Source organism: Oryctolagus cuniculus, chromosome 10, assembly GCF_964237555.1.
Source record: "Oryctolagus cuniculus chromosome 10, mOryCun1.1, whole genome shotgun sequence".
Lineage (NCBI taxonomy): Eukaryota > Metazoa > Chordata > Mammalia > Lagomorpha > Leporidae > Oryctolagus > Oryctolagus cuniculus.
In genome coordinates, this window is record NC_091441.1 from 87,730,772 (window position 1) to 87,750,410 (window position 19,639).

General features: G+C 43.8%; 1 protein-coding gene across 4 annotated transcripts in view; it reads right to left on the reverse strand.

Moving 5' to 3' along the window:
- Positions 1–19,639, reverse strand: part of PTPRG (protein tyrosine phosphatase receptor type G) — a 774,814-nt gene that overhangs the window by 142,281 nt on the left and 612,894 nt on the right. For all 4 annotated transcript variants that reach the window (XM_051852247.2, XM_008260863.4, XM_008260864.4 and 1 more), the window contains exon 7: positions 9,312–9,469. In XM_051852247.2, the coding sequence (XP_051708207.1) occupies positions 9,312–9,469 (158 nt within the window). The remainder of the gene's footprint in view (positions 1–9,311; positions 9,470–19,639) is intronic.

Consider the following 19,639-nt stretch of genomic DNA (forward strand, 5'->3'; position numbering starts at 1 on the left):
TTTAACATGTACACAGGAGTGGTGGTTGGCTTGGCAGTCAAGACACCCAACTCCCATATTGAACAGCCTGGGTTCAAGTGTTGGCCCCATTTTAGAGTTCAGCTTCCTGGCTACTGCACAGCTGGGGAATAAACAGATGACAGTTCAAGTGGTTGGGTCCCTGACACCCATGTGGGAGACCAGGAGTGACTTCCTAGTCCCTGGCTTTGGTCTTGGCCCAGCTGGGGCCCTTGTGGGAATTCTGAGAAGCGAGCCAGCAGATGGAAGCTTGCTTTCTCTCTCTCTTGGTTCCTCCATCTGTCTCTTAAAAACTTTTTTAATGTAAACAAGATTATTCCACGTGTCTGTTCAACACCTTTCAACAGCCTCCCACCCTTAACTGTAGGGTTCAAATGGTCTGTGGCTACTTCTCCCACTTGAAAACTCTTACTCTTGCTGCCTGGTTTCAAAATTCCATTTTAAAACACTATCTGTGAAATGTGTGATTTGGGTTAAACTATTTAATCTTCCTCTGCCCTTCTTTTTACAACCGAGATAACAGCATTGTCTACTTTGTATGGTTTTTGGAACTATTCATTGAGTTATTCTATGTGGAGTGTTTGGAATAATTCCTGGCACACAGTAGATGTTCCATAAGTATTACTGCTACTAATGTTAGTATTTTACGAGGACTGGTAACTATGGTTATACTCTAGGCTGACAACAGCTATAAAATGCTCTAACTGCTTTCCATCCTTATAACATATTTATCAACCTACTATGTGCCACATAATTTGCTAGGCAATATACAGAAATCATTTTGGTTTCCAACTTCCTTCCAACTTAAAATAGTACCATTAAAGTAGCATTACTAATGACATCATTATTCTGTCATTAACACCAGCAGCCAATAGTTATGTAGTGCTTATTATTGTGCAAAGAGTGGTTGGTATGTGCTTTTTTCCTACTTAAGGCTCACAGAAATCCCAAAAGGTTGGTGGTACTATTATTACAAATAATAGTATTTGTATTAGTATTATTAAATAAAAAGGAAACCGGACTTAGACATATTAAGTAATGTGTCCAAGGTCCCACTGGAAGTAAGAGGTGAAGTTGAGGATTAGACACCCAGAATATGGGCCAGTATTATGGTGCAGTGAGTTAAGCCGCCACTTGCAATGCTGGTATCCAATATCAGAGTGCCGATCTGAGTCCAGACTACTCCCTGCTAATGTGCCTGAGAAAGCAGCAGATGATGGCCCAAGTTCTTGGGCCCCATGTTGGAGATCTAGATGGAGTTTCAGGCTCTTGATTTTGGCTGGGCCCAGACAAGACTGTTGTGGCCATTTGGGGAGAGAACCGGGAGATGGAAGATCTCTTTCTTTCCTTGTCTCTTCCCCTGTCACTCTGCCTTTCGAATAGATAATTTTTTTTAATAAAACAGAAACCTAAATGGGTGGGATTATGTTTTCTATGCTGTCAGCCACTCCATGCTATGTGCGTAACAGGCTCTCAGTTAGCCACTGAAGAGCAACACTGCAGTGCACACACTGCATGTGGTGATAGAAGATTCCTTTAGCTGACCCCCAGGCCGTTCCACATAAGGCAACCTGCACTTGCAACATAAATCTATTTGTATTTTGAAAAAACTATGGATGGCCCAACACAGGAAGAACCAGGAAGTGTGAAACAAGATGGTGGGCACCAAGAGAAAACACTTCCACTGCCCTGCAGGGCATTTGCTGTTATTCACCTTATCTGTTTCCAGAGTTGGGTACTAAACACACTTGGATTTATCTTTCCTTTAATACAATTAATGAAGTCTTTATTATTTAGTGAAAATAGATGAAAGCTTTTATTTCTAGCATATTAAATTGACTTTTTAACTTTTGAAGGGAAGGTGTAAAACATTTCTTTCTTTTATCCCTGCTGAGGGAGTTGTAACTGCATTTTAACTGGTACTCTTTCAAGAACAATTTTTAACCTTGAATTGCAAATGTGTTGGCAGGAAGTACACATAAATCAGTTCAACTTAGTTTTTATCATAAAAGTATTACAGGGAATAATTAGTTTTTAATCTGCCGTTTCAAATCAAAGGAAAGTTGAAATCTATTCATGCCATTCATATGTGGAGAGAACTCTGGTTTACAAGATGTAGGGAGCAGACTGTTGTGGCCGAAGGGAGGAATTGAGAAAAAAACAAAAGTAATATAATCATGAACCACTGAAGGGCCAATAGGCACACTATTTGAAGGGAAAGGTATAAAACATTAAAAAAGAAAAAAGAAAAAGGGGGCCTGTGCTGTGGCATAGTAGGTTAAGCCTTCTCCTGCAGCGCCAGCAGCCCATACGGGCACTGGTTCAAGTCCCGGCTACTCCATTTCTATCCAGCTCCCTGCAATTTCCCTGGGAAAGTAGTGGAAGACAGCCCAAGTGCTTGGGCCCCTGCACCCACGTGGGAGACCTGGAAGAAGCTCCTGGCTCCTGGCTTCAGATCGGTCCAGCTCTGGCCGATACTGCCATTTGAGGAGTGAACCAGCAGATGGAAGACCTGTTTCTCTGTCTCTCCCTCTCTCTGTCTGTAACTGTTTCTCAAATAAATAAATAAAATCTTTAAACAAGTAAAATAAAACGGGATGGGTATATAATTGGAATTAAACAAAACTAGAGTCTACTATTAGCATAGTAAGATATCCAACGATAAGCATTAGGGACTGCAATGCCCCCCCCCCCCCCCGAGTTCACGGACACACTTAGGCTTTACCATACATTTGAGAGATCAAAGGGCAGGCCCTCTTTTGTTGCCTCATTATTAAATGACACAAGGATGGTAGAATATTAAATTCCCAATAGCTGGGAGCATCCAAAGTACTACTGAACCACTGCTGCAAAAATAAAATCGGAGAATAACTAGCAATTTGGGGCTGAGGATGATTTACTTCCAAAAACTCATGCAGAAACTCTGATGTCTTAATGTTAATGGCTGATGGATTAAGGGTAGAGATTTGATCTAACGATGGTGTCTGATAGGGCCCATGGGAGGTCGTTGGGTCACTTCAGGGGTGCCCTTGGAGGGTGGTTTTGGAGAGAGGTTTGATTTATTTGAATTCGTATTCTGTTCAGTTCTCTCTCTGTGCTTCCTGGCTCACCCTGTGTGACTGTGCCTGGGTACCCACCATAATCAGCCTCCACAAACGCTGGAGTAAGGGGCCACCTGATCATGAATGGTAATCTCCAAATTAGAAGCTGAAATAAACCTTGTCCTTCCCAAGAAGATCATCTTCAGACATTGTAGTTATGGAACTAATATACATGCAGGGCATCGTCTGTGCTGCAGCTACAGGCAGTTTTGCATGAAGGGACTGATAGAAAGGCTTTCTACACAAAGAAAGGACCCTAATAATCACAGTGAACAAAGAAAGTGCTCTCTTCTGGACGAAGGATGGTATCTTCACCCCACACTGCTATGGCTTGGGTGTTATTTGGGACACTGAATGTGCCCGACAGGCCCAGGTGTGAAAGCCTTGTTAAAGGCACTATGGGGGATGGGGAGCCGCGAGGGGGTCCTGAGGTCACTGGACCACACGCCGAAGGAAGACACTTCTCGTGAGAGCATTGTTACAAAACCCTGAGTTTCAGCCCATCTCTCTCTCTGATTCCTGGCTCACTATCTGATCCTTTCTCTGCCACTGACATTGCCATGTGCTGTCCTTAGCAGAGGTCAAATCAAAGGGGCTTCCTGATTTTGGACTTGATTCCCCAAAACAGTGAGTTACAAAAAGCCTTTCTATTCTTAACATTGGATGCCCTAAATATTTCATTATAGTAATGAAAAGCTGATTAACACAACCATGTAAAAACTTCTTATTCACACGCACTGCACAGCACACAGTGTTGTGTTGAAAGAGAAATTTTCTGCATTAAGAGACTGACTAGTTGTTGTGGCCTTGAGATAAATCTTAGAGCTGGAGAACCAGTAGCCTCATATAGCTATTCCATTCAAAAAGTGGCTAGCCTCTACAATGAAATGGTAATATCTTGGTTATGTTGGGTTAAATAAGCTATATTGTTAAAGTTAATTTCATCTGTTTCTATTAACATTTGAAAAAAACATGACTACTGGGGCTAGTGTTTTGGTACAGTGGGTTAACCTACTGGCTACTGCTTGCAATACTGGCATCCTCTATCAGAGTGTCAGTTCACGGACCGAACTGACACTCCATGACTCCGTGAGTCCTGGCTGCTCTGTTTCTTATCTGAATTCCTGATAATGTTCTGGATGGTTGTGTATGATGGTCCAGGTACTTGGGTCCCTACCACCCCTGTAGGAGACCAGGATGAAATTCCTGGTTCCAGGCTTCAGCCTGGCTTAGCCAGGCCCAACCTGGCTGTTGGAACCATTTGGGAAGTAAATTATTAGACAGAAGATACCTTTCTCTTTCTCTTTCTCTTTCTCTTTCTCTTTCTCTCTCTCTCTCTCACACTCTGAATTTCAAATAAATAAATAAATCTTTTAAAAATGTGACTGCTAGAGAATTTTAAATGAATTACACAGCATGCTTTATTTCTACTGAACACTACTGCCCTAGAGGCTTGGTGATTATTTAGGAACAGCAGCAGCAGCAACAACAACAAAAAACCCAACTAACGATCTTTCTTTCTTTTTGTTTTTTAATGATTTATTATTTATTTGAGAGGCAGAGTTACAGAGAGAGGGAGAGACTGAGATAGATAGATAGATAGATAGATAGATAGATAGATAGGTAGATACATAGATACATAGATAGAGAGATATATCCCATCCGCTGGTGCACTCCCCAGATGCCTGCTATAGCTGGAGCTGAGCCAATCTGAAGTCAGGAGCCAGGAGCTTCTTCCAGGTCTCCCATATGGGTGCAGGTGCCCAAGGACTTGGGCCATCTTCTACTGCTTTCCAAAGCCACAGCATAGAGCTGGATCGGAAGAGGAGCCGCCGGAACACAAACAGGTGCCCATATAGGATGCTGGCACTTCAGGCAGAGGCTAACCTACTACACTACAGTGCCAGCCCCACTAATGATCTCTTTAGCACTTCCTGGTGCAAGGCACTAGTCTAGGATTAAACTCACTTAGTATTATTTAATCTTTATGACGACTCTATGAGGTAGAAATTGTTACCATCACAATTTTACTCATGGGAAAACCAAGAAGCCAAGTGGTAGAGAAGCTGAGTAATTTGAACAAAGTATGGAGCCAGGAACGGACTCCATGCAGTCTGCTTCCAAAGCCCTTGGTCTTGACTCCAAAGAGTGGCTTAGCTCTTTATGACAGAGATAACTTGGGTTTTAAAAGGGTCATGCAAATAAATCTTCCCTACGCCTTCCTGCTTACTATGAGAAAAGAAAATTAAACATCCAAAGGCAAACACGTTAGACTTATTTACTGCCTTTTTGATAGCATCCCCAAGAAGCACCTAAAAAAATTTGTGTTGGGGAAAATTACAGGCAGCACCATATTTTAACTGTTGGAAGGCAAACAGTCCTGGGTAGGGACCATTAGGATGGTTGCCAATGGGCAAAGAATCATCATTTGAGAACCACTGTCCCGGAATAAAAGGAACCTCATACACTGCTTTCCTACCTAACCATCTTCACTGACTGATTATGAACACAATTCAGGTAACCACTCCTTCAACCTCCCACTGCAGGAATGAGACTGCCACCATTCTGTTTGAGGAACAAGGTCCCGGCAAGGTTTTTGTCTTGTGGAGTCATACTGACTACTGGTCAACCCAGCTGACAGGGGATCTCCTGCAACACTGTATTTTGATCTAGATCATCACACAAGCCAGAGACAGAGCTGTCTATTTACAGGGCTGGTTTGAATGATCAACTAAATTCACAAGAGGAAAATGCATGGTTACTCAAATGTACTCTCTGAGGCTTCAAAGAAACCCACATCATTCAAGTTGACAGTTTTTGTTAATTCCTATATTTTGGGATGAACGTGTTCTTATTTTTATCCTTTGCAGGCACCCACACTGGATGAGAAGGAAAAGGGGGGGGGGGGAGAGACAGACACCTGAGAGAAGTAGAAGACTGAAGGCCTGGGAATGTTTTTCTTTCTGATAGAAGCAGACGTAGAATTCCTGTCTACTTGGCTTTTCCAAATTGTTCACTTTTCTGAAATGAACACTCTGTGCTGGCTTCAGAAAGAATGTTGGCAGGGTCATGGGGGGAAGGTCTGGAGCGATAATACTTGAATAGCTAATGCTTTCCCTTCCAAGGGCTGACACAGCTATGACCTCTGCAAATCTAGCCAGTCAGGATCCAGTTTGGCCATAAGAACATGAGCTGTTTTCCTCCCTTGGGAGGAACAGAGGTATGAAGCAGTGTTTGATAAATAGTAGAGTGTTATCTGGAGATGGATTATTGCAAAGAAAGTTGAAAGCAAATATGATTAATTTCTTCTCTATTTCTTTGCAACACAATTATCTACACAGAAATCATATATTGGAAGCCAAGGAAAACTCTTCCATTATTTCTTCTGTTTGAGTGTACTGGTGGCAGTGATCAGGAGCATAAGCAGGTACTAACTAAGCACTCTCTAAGGGATCCCGTTACCAAATGTCAAAATGCTTCCAACTGACAAACGCTTGCTAAGACATCCAAACTCCAAACTCTGCCTTCTGTTTGAAGCCACTAAAATTCTGGAGATGCCATAGAACCTACTAAGTGTTAACGTTTCAGATTCCTCCCCAGCTAACCAACTACCACCTTCTCCCTTTAGCTCCACTTGATACCCTACAAAAAAAGTGGCCAAGCCCCTATATTTCTTAACCTCATTACCTCAAACCTTTCAAAGTATTTTTCTTAAGGGATGAAAGGAGTCCCTCGAAACAAAAACAAGATTCCTCCTGTTTAACTTGCAGGTAGAAAAACTTGGCTTGCAAGCTTATTTTAGCTTAAAAAAAAAAAAAAAAAACAATGTTGGCCTCACCATTAGGAAGAAAACTCATTTTTCTCTTTATTTTCTTTTTAAGGCTGGCAGATCGTGTTCAGAAATCAAATTGCCAGTCCTTCCTTCTCATGGTAAAATAACTGCCTAATGCAATGGGCCAAATAAGGCTAGCCCCACAGCACCTATCGTTTGGACAGATATAAAGCACCTCTCCTGTGTCACCACCTGCTTCATATACTCCCAGATGGGCAGCATCCAACACCTCTGATGACTTATTCAAGGATAGACACGTGACCCAAAAGCAGCCAATCAGTTGCTTGGTCAATGTCTATTCAGATTCATCTTGAAATTTTTTCAAAAGAGAGAGGGGGAGAGAGAGAGAGAGAGAGAGAGAGAGAGAAAGAGAGACAGAGAAGAGAGAGAGAAGCCCCCATCTGCTAGTTCACTCCCCAAATGTGTGCAATGGCTGGGGGAGGGCCAGGCCAAAGCCTGGAGCTGGGAAGTCAAGCCAAGTCTCACATGGGATGGCAGGGACCTAATCACTTGAACTGCCACTGCTGCCTCCCTGGGTCTTCAATAGCAGGAGGCTGGAGTCAGGAGCAGCGGGAGACTCCAATGCAAGCACTGTATCATGAGACGCAGGAATTTTAACCAGCATTGTAGCAACTAAGCCAAATGCTCATCCCCCATCCTCTTGAATATCTGATCTCAGACCCAGATTATTTGACTTGGTAGCCAGCGCTTGCGCTCGGCAGTACTAAGAGCAATCGTATTGTGCTGTGGAACAGAGAAAACAAGCTGGGAGCGAGCAGGGACCAGAATTTTGCTCGAGTACAGAATTAATCACACACCTCAGTCAGAAACCCCGGAGTTTAAGAGGTCACATGACAGAGAAAAGCATGTGTTTCACTTTCTAGGTGTGGTCCTGGCCATGAGGACACGCCACTGGTTTCATCTCAGAATGCCCTCACTATCATTTCTTTAAGATACAATCCCTACAGAGGCTTGATCAGGGATCCAACTCTACCCTAGACCCCTATTCTGAAGCTCTGTCTCTGTTAGGGAAGTCTTTGGACAACCCCCCACCCCCGCCACACACACACACACACACACACACACACAGCAGCTAAGGCCAGAGTCTTGCTGCTTGGGGCTTCAGTAACACTACTGATGCGATCACAGCATTCCAGACTTTCACTCTTGCCAGTGGAACGTCGTGAGCCCTCGCTGTCCAGCTGTGAGGAGGAGGGTCATGTCTAGAAAGACCCTGATAAAAAACACTCCATTTTTCAGATAGTCCTCGTTAACAGCTCAAATCCTCTCAGATGAACATCCTACATTTTGCTTCTGGCTCCACTTCAGGGAATTATGCATGAGAGATATTACTCTTTTCCTATCTCAGTACATACTATCCTAGTGACAACTAGTATGTGCCTTCTAAGAATTCTCCCCTTCTATTCATTAATCCTCATGAGATAATTCAAAGGCTTTCACTCCCATGGTTTTTTTTTCCCTTCTTCTGACGTTAATCCCAACCATATTCCTATTTCATCAATTCCCACACTCAGCTAACTGCTTGGCCTAAATTCTGCCTTCCCATGAAATTTGTTCAGGTCATACTAAGATAGAAGCGATACAGTGCAGTAGTCAGAAACATGGGTTTCTGGCTTCAGCACATTCATTAACCATGAATCATTATGCATGTTAGCCCATCTCTCTATGACGTGATGTCCTATGTATACTTTGTTAGTGCTATACCCATTTTTCAACATTGTTTTGCTAGTGATTAAGTTGATATCTGTAAAGTGCTTAGTGAATGCTTGGTATACAGAAAGAGCTCAACCAATGGCAAGTCTGATTTCACTGCTTTGTGTACACCAACCTCTTACCTGAATTGTGGCTGGCTTAGTGTCCAAAAGAATGTGACCCCTGGGAACAGCTAAAATGGCTGAGTTACCATCTGTGTGATCTTGCACTAGCTACCTATCTTCTGTGTCTCTAGGTCTACTGTATAAAATAATGTCGCAAGTAGTACCTACCTTACCAGAGTGCTGTTCACACAGATCAAATGGCTGAAGACAAACAGCTTGGAAGAGTGCCTGGAGAATCAGTGCCCCAGAGGAGCGCATTCTATCTTCTCAACACTGAATCCTTCAATTACCCTAAAGTCACACTTGTAGTTCTCTGCTAGTTAGCTGATGTGCAGTGGAGAAACCAAGTTTTAATATTTTACAATTTCTTGGGTTCACAAACATATTTTTTGGGAAGAAGAAAGAATGGAAGAGCAGAGAATCAAAGGAAAATCCCTTGTTGGTGTATTCTAGTGGCCCTAGGTAGTTGAGTCAACACAAAACAAGGAAACACAGAAACCCCATTTGGGGCAGAATAGCTACCTGATGGTAAGAGATGGGGACAGGCTTCCGGAAGACAATCCATTCCACAATTTCACTACATGGGGGCGTGGTCAAAGAACCTGTGTACCGGTAGTAGCTGCCCAAGGATGCAGGCAGGAGGTCCCGGAGGACGAAGGGATCCAGGAAGGTCTCTTTCTCTGTTTGGAAATAAAAACACAGTGGTAAGCTGTAGCCTGTCCCAGACACGGCTGACACTGTCAGCATGCTGGTGTCACCTCGCAAGCCTTCTGTTTGTTTATACACTGAAAAGCACTAGCATTTGGTGGTGTGAGAGCCTCAGAAAATACAACATATCCCAGGGTGTGTTCAGCGGCACCGCGCTGTATTTCATCACATGCAGTTTCCATGGGCATTAAAGCGTTAAAGTCCCTCCCCCTTCTTCCAGAAACAGACAAAACACTTCACATCCAGTCAAGTCTCTGAGCAGTCCTGCAAAGAAGAAATGAGTTCAGCTTTATTTTAACTCATCCCTTCTTATCTTGTTTCACCATAGCCCTCGTTTATTTCTAATCTCTATGAACTAATAATGAGTGAAACATACTTGGGACATAAGGAAAGAATGACTATGAAAAGAAAACATACTATCAATTCCAGTTGGCTACCTTCCATCATGATTTCATCCAAGATCTATGCACATCAAAGTGAATTCTAGGCAAGGACCAACCTGGCCCTCAGAACCAGACCCCCACCCCCCACTTTGGTATACAAAATAGAGGTATCTTCCCATACACAGGAAGAAGTGATATTTAACCTGGAACCCAACCCTGATACTTAATGATAACTCAATTTATTCAACTGCTGGTTTACTCCCCAATTGGCCGCAATGGCCGGAGCTGTGCCTATCCAAAGCCAGGAGCCGGGAGCTTCCTCTGGGTCTCCCGTGAGGGTGCAGAGGCCCAAGTACTTGGGCCACCTTGTACTGTTTTCCTGGGCCAGAGCAGAGAGCTAGACTGGAAGTGGAGCAGCCAGGACTCAAACCTGCACCCATATGGGATGCCGCATAGGGGTCCCCCCCGCACACCACAGCATCGGCCCCCAATGAGTTACCTATTTAACTCTCTCAAGACATGGAATGAGTGAATTCTGCCTGAGGTCATACAAATCCCAAGAAGCAAAGTTGGATGTGACTTTAGGTGACACCAAAGCTTGCACAGTTCCGACTTAAAGCCAAGAAAGGAGCTGAAGGTGAAAATTTAAGAATGGGAGCAAACATCATTGAATAAGAACATTTTAGCAGTAGGAAAAAAACATAAGCAAATGTCCTGAGGCAGAAAGGAGTACTTCAATAGAGCAGATTAGGACACTGGCTCTCAGTTCTCCCAACAGGCAAAGCAAATCACTGTGCTTCATTCAAGAATCCACATTCTAGTCTCTACAAGAATCTCTGGGCACCTGGAGGTATTTGTGGTCCACCTTAATTCTGGCTTCCACCATGCCTTCCAGGATATTCCTGGGAAACCCTGGGCCACCAGGTTACTTCATGGACACACCTGTGTCTACAGGAATAATCTTTCCAAACTAAGCCCACTACTACTTCCACGGAGATCAACCAGAGAAGGCAATTAGACAAATGTATTCCTAGACTCAAGAGGTCTATGTAACTGGGGGATAATGCAAAAACCCCAGTGGAAATGAACTACATTAGAATCATTAAAATTGTCATTTTCCTTTGGAAGACTTCATGAACATGATCTAACTTTGATTCAGTTTTTACTATATGCTAGGTGCTATTCTGAGTATTTACATATTGCAGACATTTGAATAGCACTTGCTATATGTGCCAGGTCCTGTTCTGAGAACTTTATAAAGATTAGTTCACTTAATACTTGAAATATCTCCACAAAGTTGGTCCTATTATTAGCTCCAACTTATAGGTAGCCGAGTTTTGAATGATTCACATCACTTTGCTCTCTTATTTCATAACTCCATGAAGTATGTACTTTCAGTGATCTAATTTTGAGATTTGGAAACCAGGCTCAGAGAGGTCACATGACTAAGCCCAAGGTCATGAGAGAACAGGAGAGTAACAGCACTTATTCACAGGACTCAGAAATGTTGGCTAGTTCTCGGAGAGGTTTCCAATTCATTTTACCCCCCACCAGAAAAAAATAAGTACTCACTAATAAATGCAAAAGTCTTCAAATCATCGGTTTCCATAATCAAAATTACAAAGTGATTTCTGTTGAACAAAAGGCTGGAATAATAAGGTTACCCTTCCACCCACTGGCAAGCATGGGCTTTAATTTAAACCTGGTTCCCAGCGCCTAATGATGGGGGAAATCTCTGCAAACAAGCGTGTTGGCTGGGACAGGCTTGGCCAAGACGAGGAAATATTTTGACCTTTGCTTGCTGCCTCTGCACTTCCAGGGCTGTGTAAATAGCACACAGACTTAAGCAATAGCGGGTGTGTGTAGGTCTTGGCATCCACTACTGCAAAACTATCACCTTCATTTTCCCCTCCTGTTGTTGGTGAACTTGGCATCACAGGGCACCACAGCAATCTGCCCCAGGATCAAGGGCTCCACACTGACTGAGCAGAAAAGCTTCTGACTTCTATTGGTTAGAAGATGCAATCATGGTGGGTGTTGTGGTACAGTGGGTTAGGCTGCTGCTCGGGCTATCCACAACCCATATTTCAGTGTCTATGACTGAGACCTGGCTACTCCACTTCCAATTCAGCTTCCTCATAATGCATGCTCGGACACAGAAGATGAAGGCTCACATACTTGGGCCCCTGCTACCCATGTGGGAGGCCCAGATTAAGTTCAAAGTTCCTAGCTTCAGCTTGACCTAGCCCTGGCTGTTGAAGGCATTTAGGGAGAGAACCAGCAGATGAAGACTCTGTCTTTTTCAATTTTTCTGTCTATTCTTCTACTTTTCAAGTAGATGAAAATAAACAATTAAAAAAAAAAAAAAGATGGTGCAATCTAACTGGTGGCAGGGCTGGTAGACAGTAGGAAGGAAATGCAGGAGGCAGGCCTGGCTTCACCACCTCCTTATTCCACCACCATCACTGCCCCTGGGCCCACACACTCTGAGATCTCTAAGGGTCTTCAGTGGCTTGGGCAAGCCAAAGTACTGATTCTGCCAACAAAATCTTAACCTGGAGCCCAGCAACTTGCACAGTTCACAGTGCAGCCACCGGGGCTGAAGTTGAGTTGGGGACCTGGGGATACTTGAACACCACCAACTCAGCCCAATTTTTTCAATTTTAGGCCTGAGGAAATAGAAAACCAGAGTGAAATCATGGGCTCAAGGCCAACCCAGGACTAGGACAGGATTCTTTCTTGAGGTAAAATGCTGGAATAGATTTAGTGCTGAAAAATGAAAATCGAACCTTCAACAGCACCCACTTTTCCATTCCCGTGGTGGGTGGTGAGAAGAGCAGATGCTTGGCCTGCCTGGGTTCAAATCTCAACCCCACCTGTAAGCTATGCTAGCTGCAGCAGGGTTAGCACACCTTTGCAGGGTTCAGAAAGAGCTTAGACTATCACAAACATCTCACAATGACAGATATTATGCTTATGCGAACTATCAATACTTTCATTATTGTTGTCGTTGTTATTCCTTTTAACTACCAAGGTCTTGCCAAGCACTTCCATTAACATTCTGTGCACCTGTCTCTCCTCCGACTCCCAATGGACTGCTAATGCCTTAATGGTATACCATGTCTGCTGTATTTTCCATCAGCCTGAGTACCACAGGTTTGAGTTTTCTCTTCCAAAGCTCTAGCATGGGCTTTAACAATCTGACATTCCAAAGAAATTCTTTTACAACTTGTTTGAGAGACACACAGAGAGAGATAGAGAGAGAAAACTCCCCACCACTGGTTTACCAGCCAAATGCCTGCCACAGCTGGGGGACTGGAATGGGGCCAAAGATGGGAGTTGGGAATGGAATCCAGGTCTCTCACACAGTTGGCAGGGATACAACTACTTGAGCTGTCACTTGGTGCCTCCAAGGGCCTGCAATAACAGCAAGCTGGAGTTGGAAGTGGAGTTTCATACCAAATTCAGGCACTTCAATGTGGGATATGGGTATCTTAACCCCTAGGCCAAACATCTGTTCCCCAACTGACATTTTTTTTAAAGACTTATTTATTTTTGTTTGAGAGACAGAGTTACAGAGAGTCGAGACACACAGAGAGAGATCTTCCATCCACTCACTGGCTTACTCCCCAACGGGGCCAATCTGAAACCAGAAACCAGGAGCTTCTTCCAGGTCTCCCACGTGGGAGCCGGGGCACAAATACATCCATTGCTTTCCCAACCACATCAGCAGGGAGCCAGATTGGAAGTGGAGCAGCCAGACCTCGAACAAGTGCCCATACGGGATGCCAGCACTGCAGGCGGGGGCTTAACCTTCTACGCCATGGTGCCAGCCCCTGAATAGACATTTAGCAGTCAATGGGACCTTAACCTAAGCCCTTCACTTCACTTCCTTTCTTCCACTATCTGTAAAATGGGAATAATGAAAATATTTAGCCCTCAGAGTTGCCGTGACAGTTAAGCAAGCTAACAGATGAGAGGGGCCTTAGCACAGCACTTGGTTCACTGGGAGCCCTAATTAACTAAGACAATCAGTTGGCTGATGGCTGCCTCACTCAGGTCTAGGCTGGCTCATTCTGTGTTTTAAGCTAGGGATTAGTAATCCTATCTGTAAAGCATCAAATAGTCAATATTTTAGAATTTGCGTGCCAAAATGAAAAATCAAAGATGTTATGTAGGTACTTTTCTAAGAAACACAGTTCCACAACCTTATTAATGACATTCAAAATGCTAATAATAACAGAGCATGCCGGCGCCGCGGCTCACTAGGCTAATCCTCCGCCTAGCGGCGCCAGCACACCGGGTTCTAGTCCCAGTTGGGGCGCCAGATTCTGTCCCGGTTGCCCCTCTTCCAGGCCAGCTCTCTGCTGTGGCCAGGGAGTGCAGTGGAGGATGGCCCAGGTGCTTGGGCCCTGCACCCCATGGGAGACCAGGAAAAGCACCTGGCTCCTGGCTCCTGCCATCGGATCAGCGCGGTGCGCCGGCCGCAGCGCGCCGGCCGCGGCGGCCATTGGAGGGTGAACCAACGGCAAAGGAAGACCTTTCTCTCTGTCTCTCTCTCTCACTGTCCACTCTGCCTGTCAAAAAAAAAAAAAAAAAAAAAATAACAGAGCATGATTTTCATATATGTCTGTTTAATGAGAAGAATACAATTCTTCTTGTGGCAAAAAAACATTTCATTTAATTAAGGATCATCAGTAAAAACCGTCCTTGGGCAAAGAAACAGACTTGGTTCCTGGGTCATATTTTAGCTACTCTGTTTTAACTAAGAATGTGTGTAGGAAGTGACCCTCAAGTATTGGAAAATCACCTTGATGGCTACAGCCTAACTTGTGTTGGTGATGGGGGGTGGTGCCTGCTCCATGTTCAGGTGCCTTATCATTCCATGGTAATCTTGTTTGTGAATATACATTACAAAAGAAACTCTTGAGATTTACCTCACCCCCATCAAGGGTTTTCTAAGTTCAAACTGAACATCATTATACACTGATATTCCTAAAAATTCCATTTCCTTCCCAGTCTCATGGGCAGTGCTTAATTGACAAATGGGGTGCGCAGAGTGCTTAGCGGAAAATTAGAAACAATTTTAGAAGTGGTATCTATGATACCAGGTTTCTGGTCCTGGCCAAGAAGCTGACTTAAGCTACAGGTGCTCAGGCTGCACCCAAGGCTGGGAGTTCCTGAGTACAACCATGGTGGAAAATGAAGTATGCACTTTTCAGTTAAAAACTCAAAGTCTTTCACTAAGAAAATCCCAATAAATGTAGATATTATAGAATGGGACGTCCAGACTTTTGGTACAGCAGTTAGGATGCTGGGTTTGAGTCTCCGCTGTACCATCAATGCTGGCTTCCTGCTCACGCACACCCAGGGAAGCAGCAGGTGTGGTTAGGTCCTCACCGACCACGTGAGAGACTTGGACTGAGTCCTCTGGCTTTGAATCCTAACTAGTCTAAAAGGTCTGACCTAAGGCAAGCTGTTTAGCTATTCTGTCACTGTTCCTCATTGGTAAAATGGGGTAATAGTAATACTGATTGTATAAGGTTCTGAGTTTAAAATGAGTTAACATTAGGAGAGTGCCTGGTACAGAACAAGAGCATGTAAGTGCTTGTTAAATAAATCTTTTTATAAAAGGGTAGTGTGACTCCAGACCCATCCCGATCAGAGCACTCTGTCTCCAACCGTTATCCTAATTAGTAAATTGAATTCAAAACATTCCTATCCCAGCCACTTACTGGTTGAGAAAAATATTTCAAACACGACTTACACTACCATTCATTCTATTATACCATAATAAGCAGGTACTGTGCACTACTAGATAAAAGAATTGAAAAGGAACGAGTCTCATACTCCACTTTCAAGGATTCTGGGTGCTGTATGCAGACAATATTATATTTTAATAATTAATTGTTCATCAAAGAAAAAGATGAGGAACAGGGATGCTAAATTCAAAGTTATTCAAATTGCAAAAATGAATAATGTATGACTTTTATATTAAATACACACTGTATTAAGTAGTCTACATTTCACCCAACTCTGTCTTTCATTTTTAAGCATTTTGAACGACAATATGAATAATCAGTTAGAGGAAGTTTATTTAGAAAAAGAAATATCCTATTTGAATGCAAACGGAGTATATCTGAAGATGATTAAATTTTTCTTATCAATTAGGAAATTTTGTATGAGGCCTTTAAAGTCATGGTCAACCATTAAACCCAGAGCAGTCCAGTTATCCTTGCAAGTTCCTTTCAACATTAAATTATATCTGGCTGATTCTGTTCAATTTCTTATTTCTGATAGCAGTGCCAGGAGGCAATTTTTAATTAAAGAAAATTTGAAAGATTCAAACATGCATAATTGGATTAAAAATGTGATCATTAAAACATTAGATGATAATCATTTGATTGATTGCATTTTTCCGTGTGTTAATAACCTAATATTTTCAATGCTTCAGTTATATAGGAAAAAAGAAAACTCTCTATAAAATATGCTGAACCACCAACCTACATAGGAGAAACCTGAGCAGGAATCAAGAATTGGAGGATAAAGAATATGCACACACACACACAGAGGCAAAAAATTATTATGCTGGAACAAATGGACAGAATATGGTTGTTTCTTAGTGAAGAAAACCTGTATTGGGGCTGGCAATATGGAGTAGCAAGGTAATCTACCGCCTGCAACACCAACATCCCATACGCGTGACGGCTAGAGTCCTAGCTGCTACACTTTCAATGCAGCTCCCCGCTAATGTTCCTGGGAAAGCAGCAGAAGATGGCCCAAGAGGTTGGGCCCCTATTACCAATATAGTAGGCTCTGATGGAGTTCCAGGATCCTGGCTTCAGCCTCTCCAGTCCTGGCTGTTGGGGCCATTAAAAAAAAAAAAAAAAAAAAAAAAAGATTTATTTGGGGTCGGCACTGTGCATAGCAGGTAAAGCCACCACCTGCAGTGCCTGCATTCCAGATTGGCACTGGTTCGAGTCCTAGCTGCTCCACTTCCAACCTAATTCTCTGCTATGGCCTGGGAAAGCAGTGGAAGATGACCCAAGTCCTGCACCTGTGTGGGAGATCTGGAAGATGTTCCTGGCTCCTAGCTTCGGATCAGCCCAGCTTCAGTCATTGCAGCCATTTGAGGAGTGAACCAGCAGAGGAAGACCTCTCTCTCTCTCTCTCTCTGTGTGTGTATGTATGTGTATGTGTGCCTTCATCTCTCTCTGTAAATCTGCCTTTCAAATAAATAAATAAAGCTTTTTAAGATTTATTTTATTGTTACAGAGAGAGAGAGAGAGGCAGTGAAAGAGAGAGAGAGAGAGAAAGAGAGAGGGGGAGGTCATCCATCTGCTGGTTCACTCCCCAATGGCTGCAATGGCCAGAGCTAGGCCAAGCCAAAGCCAGGAAGCAGGAGCTTCTTCCAGGCCTCCCACATGAATGCAGGGGCCCAAGCACCTGAGCCATCTTTCACTGCTCTCCCAGGTGCATTAGCAGCAGCTGGGTTGGAAGTAGAGTAGCCAGGATTCGAACCAGTGCCCATATAGGATGCTGGCACTGCAGGCAGTGGCCCAACCCACTGTGCCACACTGCCAACCCATGGAATAACTAATTTTAGGGCAATGTCTGCGAGTTCAACCTTCTGGTTTTACCCCAACAACTGATTTGTTTCCTTAGGGCTTCCTGAAACTATTTTTAAAGAAAATGCGATTAATATTTCCCTGAAGCTTAAGATCTCTGGGGCAGGACCGGCCCTTTGCTTCACGTTGGGAAGGAGGGAATGGGGCAGGACGTCACTCTGTAAGTGGAGGAAGACTTATGACAGTGGTGCTGAAACTATAACATGCCTGCAAATCACCTGGGATGCTTGTGGAAATGCAGGTTCAGAGGGAGTAGGTCCAGGCTGAGAGCTGCCTTTTTAATATTGTGATGCTCTGCTGGTCCCCCTCAAATGGCCAGTGTCTCCAAGGACTCTATCAGTGGGCTCCTAACGCTCTGCAGTCACGTCCATGACCAACTTTTGATTCTTTGACATAGCCACACTGGTCTCTTTGTCATGCTTCACCACAGGGCCTCTGCACAGGCTCTTCACACTGCATGAAACACTTCTTCACTGCTTAGTTTTGGTCTTGTAGCAGACCAAATGTTCTTTGGCTGCTCACAAGTTAGACATATTCGGATGACTCATTTCCTCTATGAGGTCTATCTTGACCACTTTTTAAAAAAGATTTGTTTATGTATTTGAAAGGCAGAATTACAAGTAAAGAGGGATAGACAGAAAGAAGGGGGAGGGAGTGAGGGTGTGAAGGAGGGAAAGAGAGAGAGAGAGAGAGAGAGAGAGAGAGAGAGAGAGAGAGAGAGAATTATTTGCATCTGCTGGATAACTCCCCAAATGCCTGCAATGACCAGGGCTGAGCTAGGCTGAAGCCAGGAGCCTGGAACTTCATCCGAGTCTCCCACATGGGTGACAGGGGAACAAGCACTTGGGTTATCATCTGCTGCCTTCCCAGATGTATTAACAGGAGTTGGATCAAAAGTGGAGCAGCCGAGCAAACTGTTGAAATCCTTACTTAATGTATACTAAGCTGATCTTCTGTATATTAAGATAATCGAAAATGAATCTTGATGTGAATGGAAGGGGAGAGGGAGTGGGAAAGGGGAGGGTTGTGGGTGGGAGGGACGGTATGGGGGGGAAGCCATTGTAATCCAGAAGTTGTACTTTGGAAATTTATATTCATTAAATAAAAGTTAAAAAAAAAAAAAGTGGAGCAGCCAGGACTCGAACTGGTACCCATATCAGATGGGGGGATGCAGGCAGTGGCTTAACTTGCTGTACTACTTTAATGGTGGCCCTAATAACTGTTTTGAACATGACAGTTTCAAGGATATACTCTGAGAAGGAAGCATTTAGTTTCAAACCTGAAAGCAGTCAGAAAGTGAACCTTGGGGATATAAACATTCCAGGCAGACAAAGCCAGCACAAAGGCACTGGCTGGGATATGGCTGGAGTGAAGTGAACAAGGGGGAAAGCAGAAGAAAAAGTTCAGCAGCCCTGAATTCAGCAGCAAGGGAGAAGAGGGATGTACAATCTGTAGTTTGGTTAAAACTTATTGGGGGAGGTGCCAGTATTGTGGTGCAATGGGTTAAGCCACGTCTTACAATGCAAGCATCCCATACAGAAGTGCGGGTTCCCGAAAGCCCACTTCGCATCCCTGCTAATACGCCTAGTAATGCAGTAGAAGATGGTCCCAACTACGTGGACCCCTGTCACCCATGTGGGAGACCTCAGTGGAATTCCAACCTCCTAGCTTCAGTCTGGCCCAGAAAAGGCTGTGGCAACCATTGGCAAAGTGAAGCCAGCAGGTGATAAATCTCTCTCCCTCTGTCTCCCTTTCTCTCTGCCACTCTTCTCTTCAAATAACTAAACATAAAACCTTTTTATAATAAGACTGTGAGGAGGCCACACGGTGGAATGAAATGTCAGATATGCAGCCACCAGCTTGGGGTTAAGTCTGGATCCGTAGTCTCGGTCTGAAGGATGGTGGCAAGAGGGCCTGCAAATGCTGACACAGGAATGGGAAGTCAGGAAGCAAGACAGAGCATAGGGGTTTACAGGGAGGTTACAGGGGGGGTGGGAGATGGAATCCACAGGTTTTCAGAGTGTGGCATCCAGAAGGTTAGGAAGTAGTAGATTATAATAAAGACAGCAGTAGTGGGCGCTCTTGGGGGACTCCCGAGTTGATGTGATGATCTACATTTAAGCAGTAACAC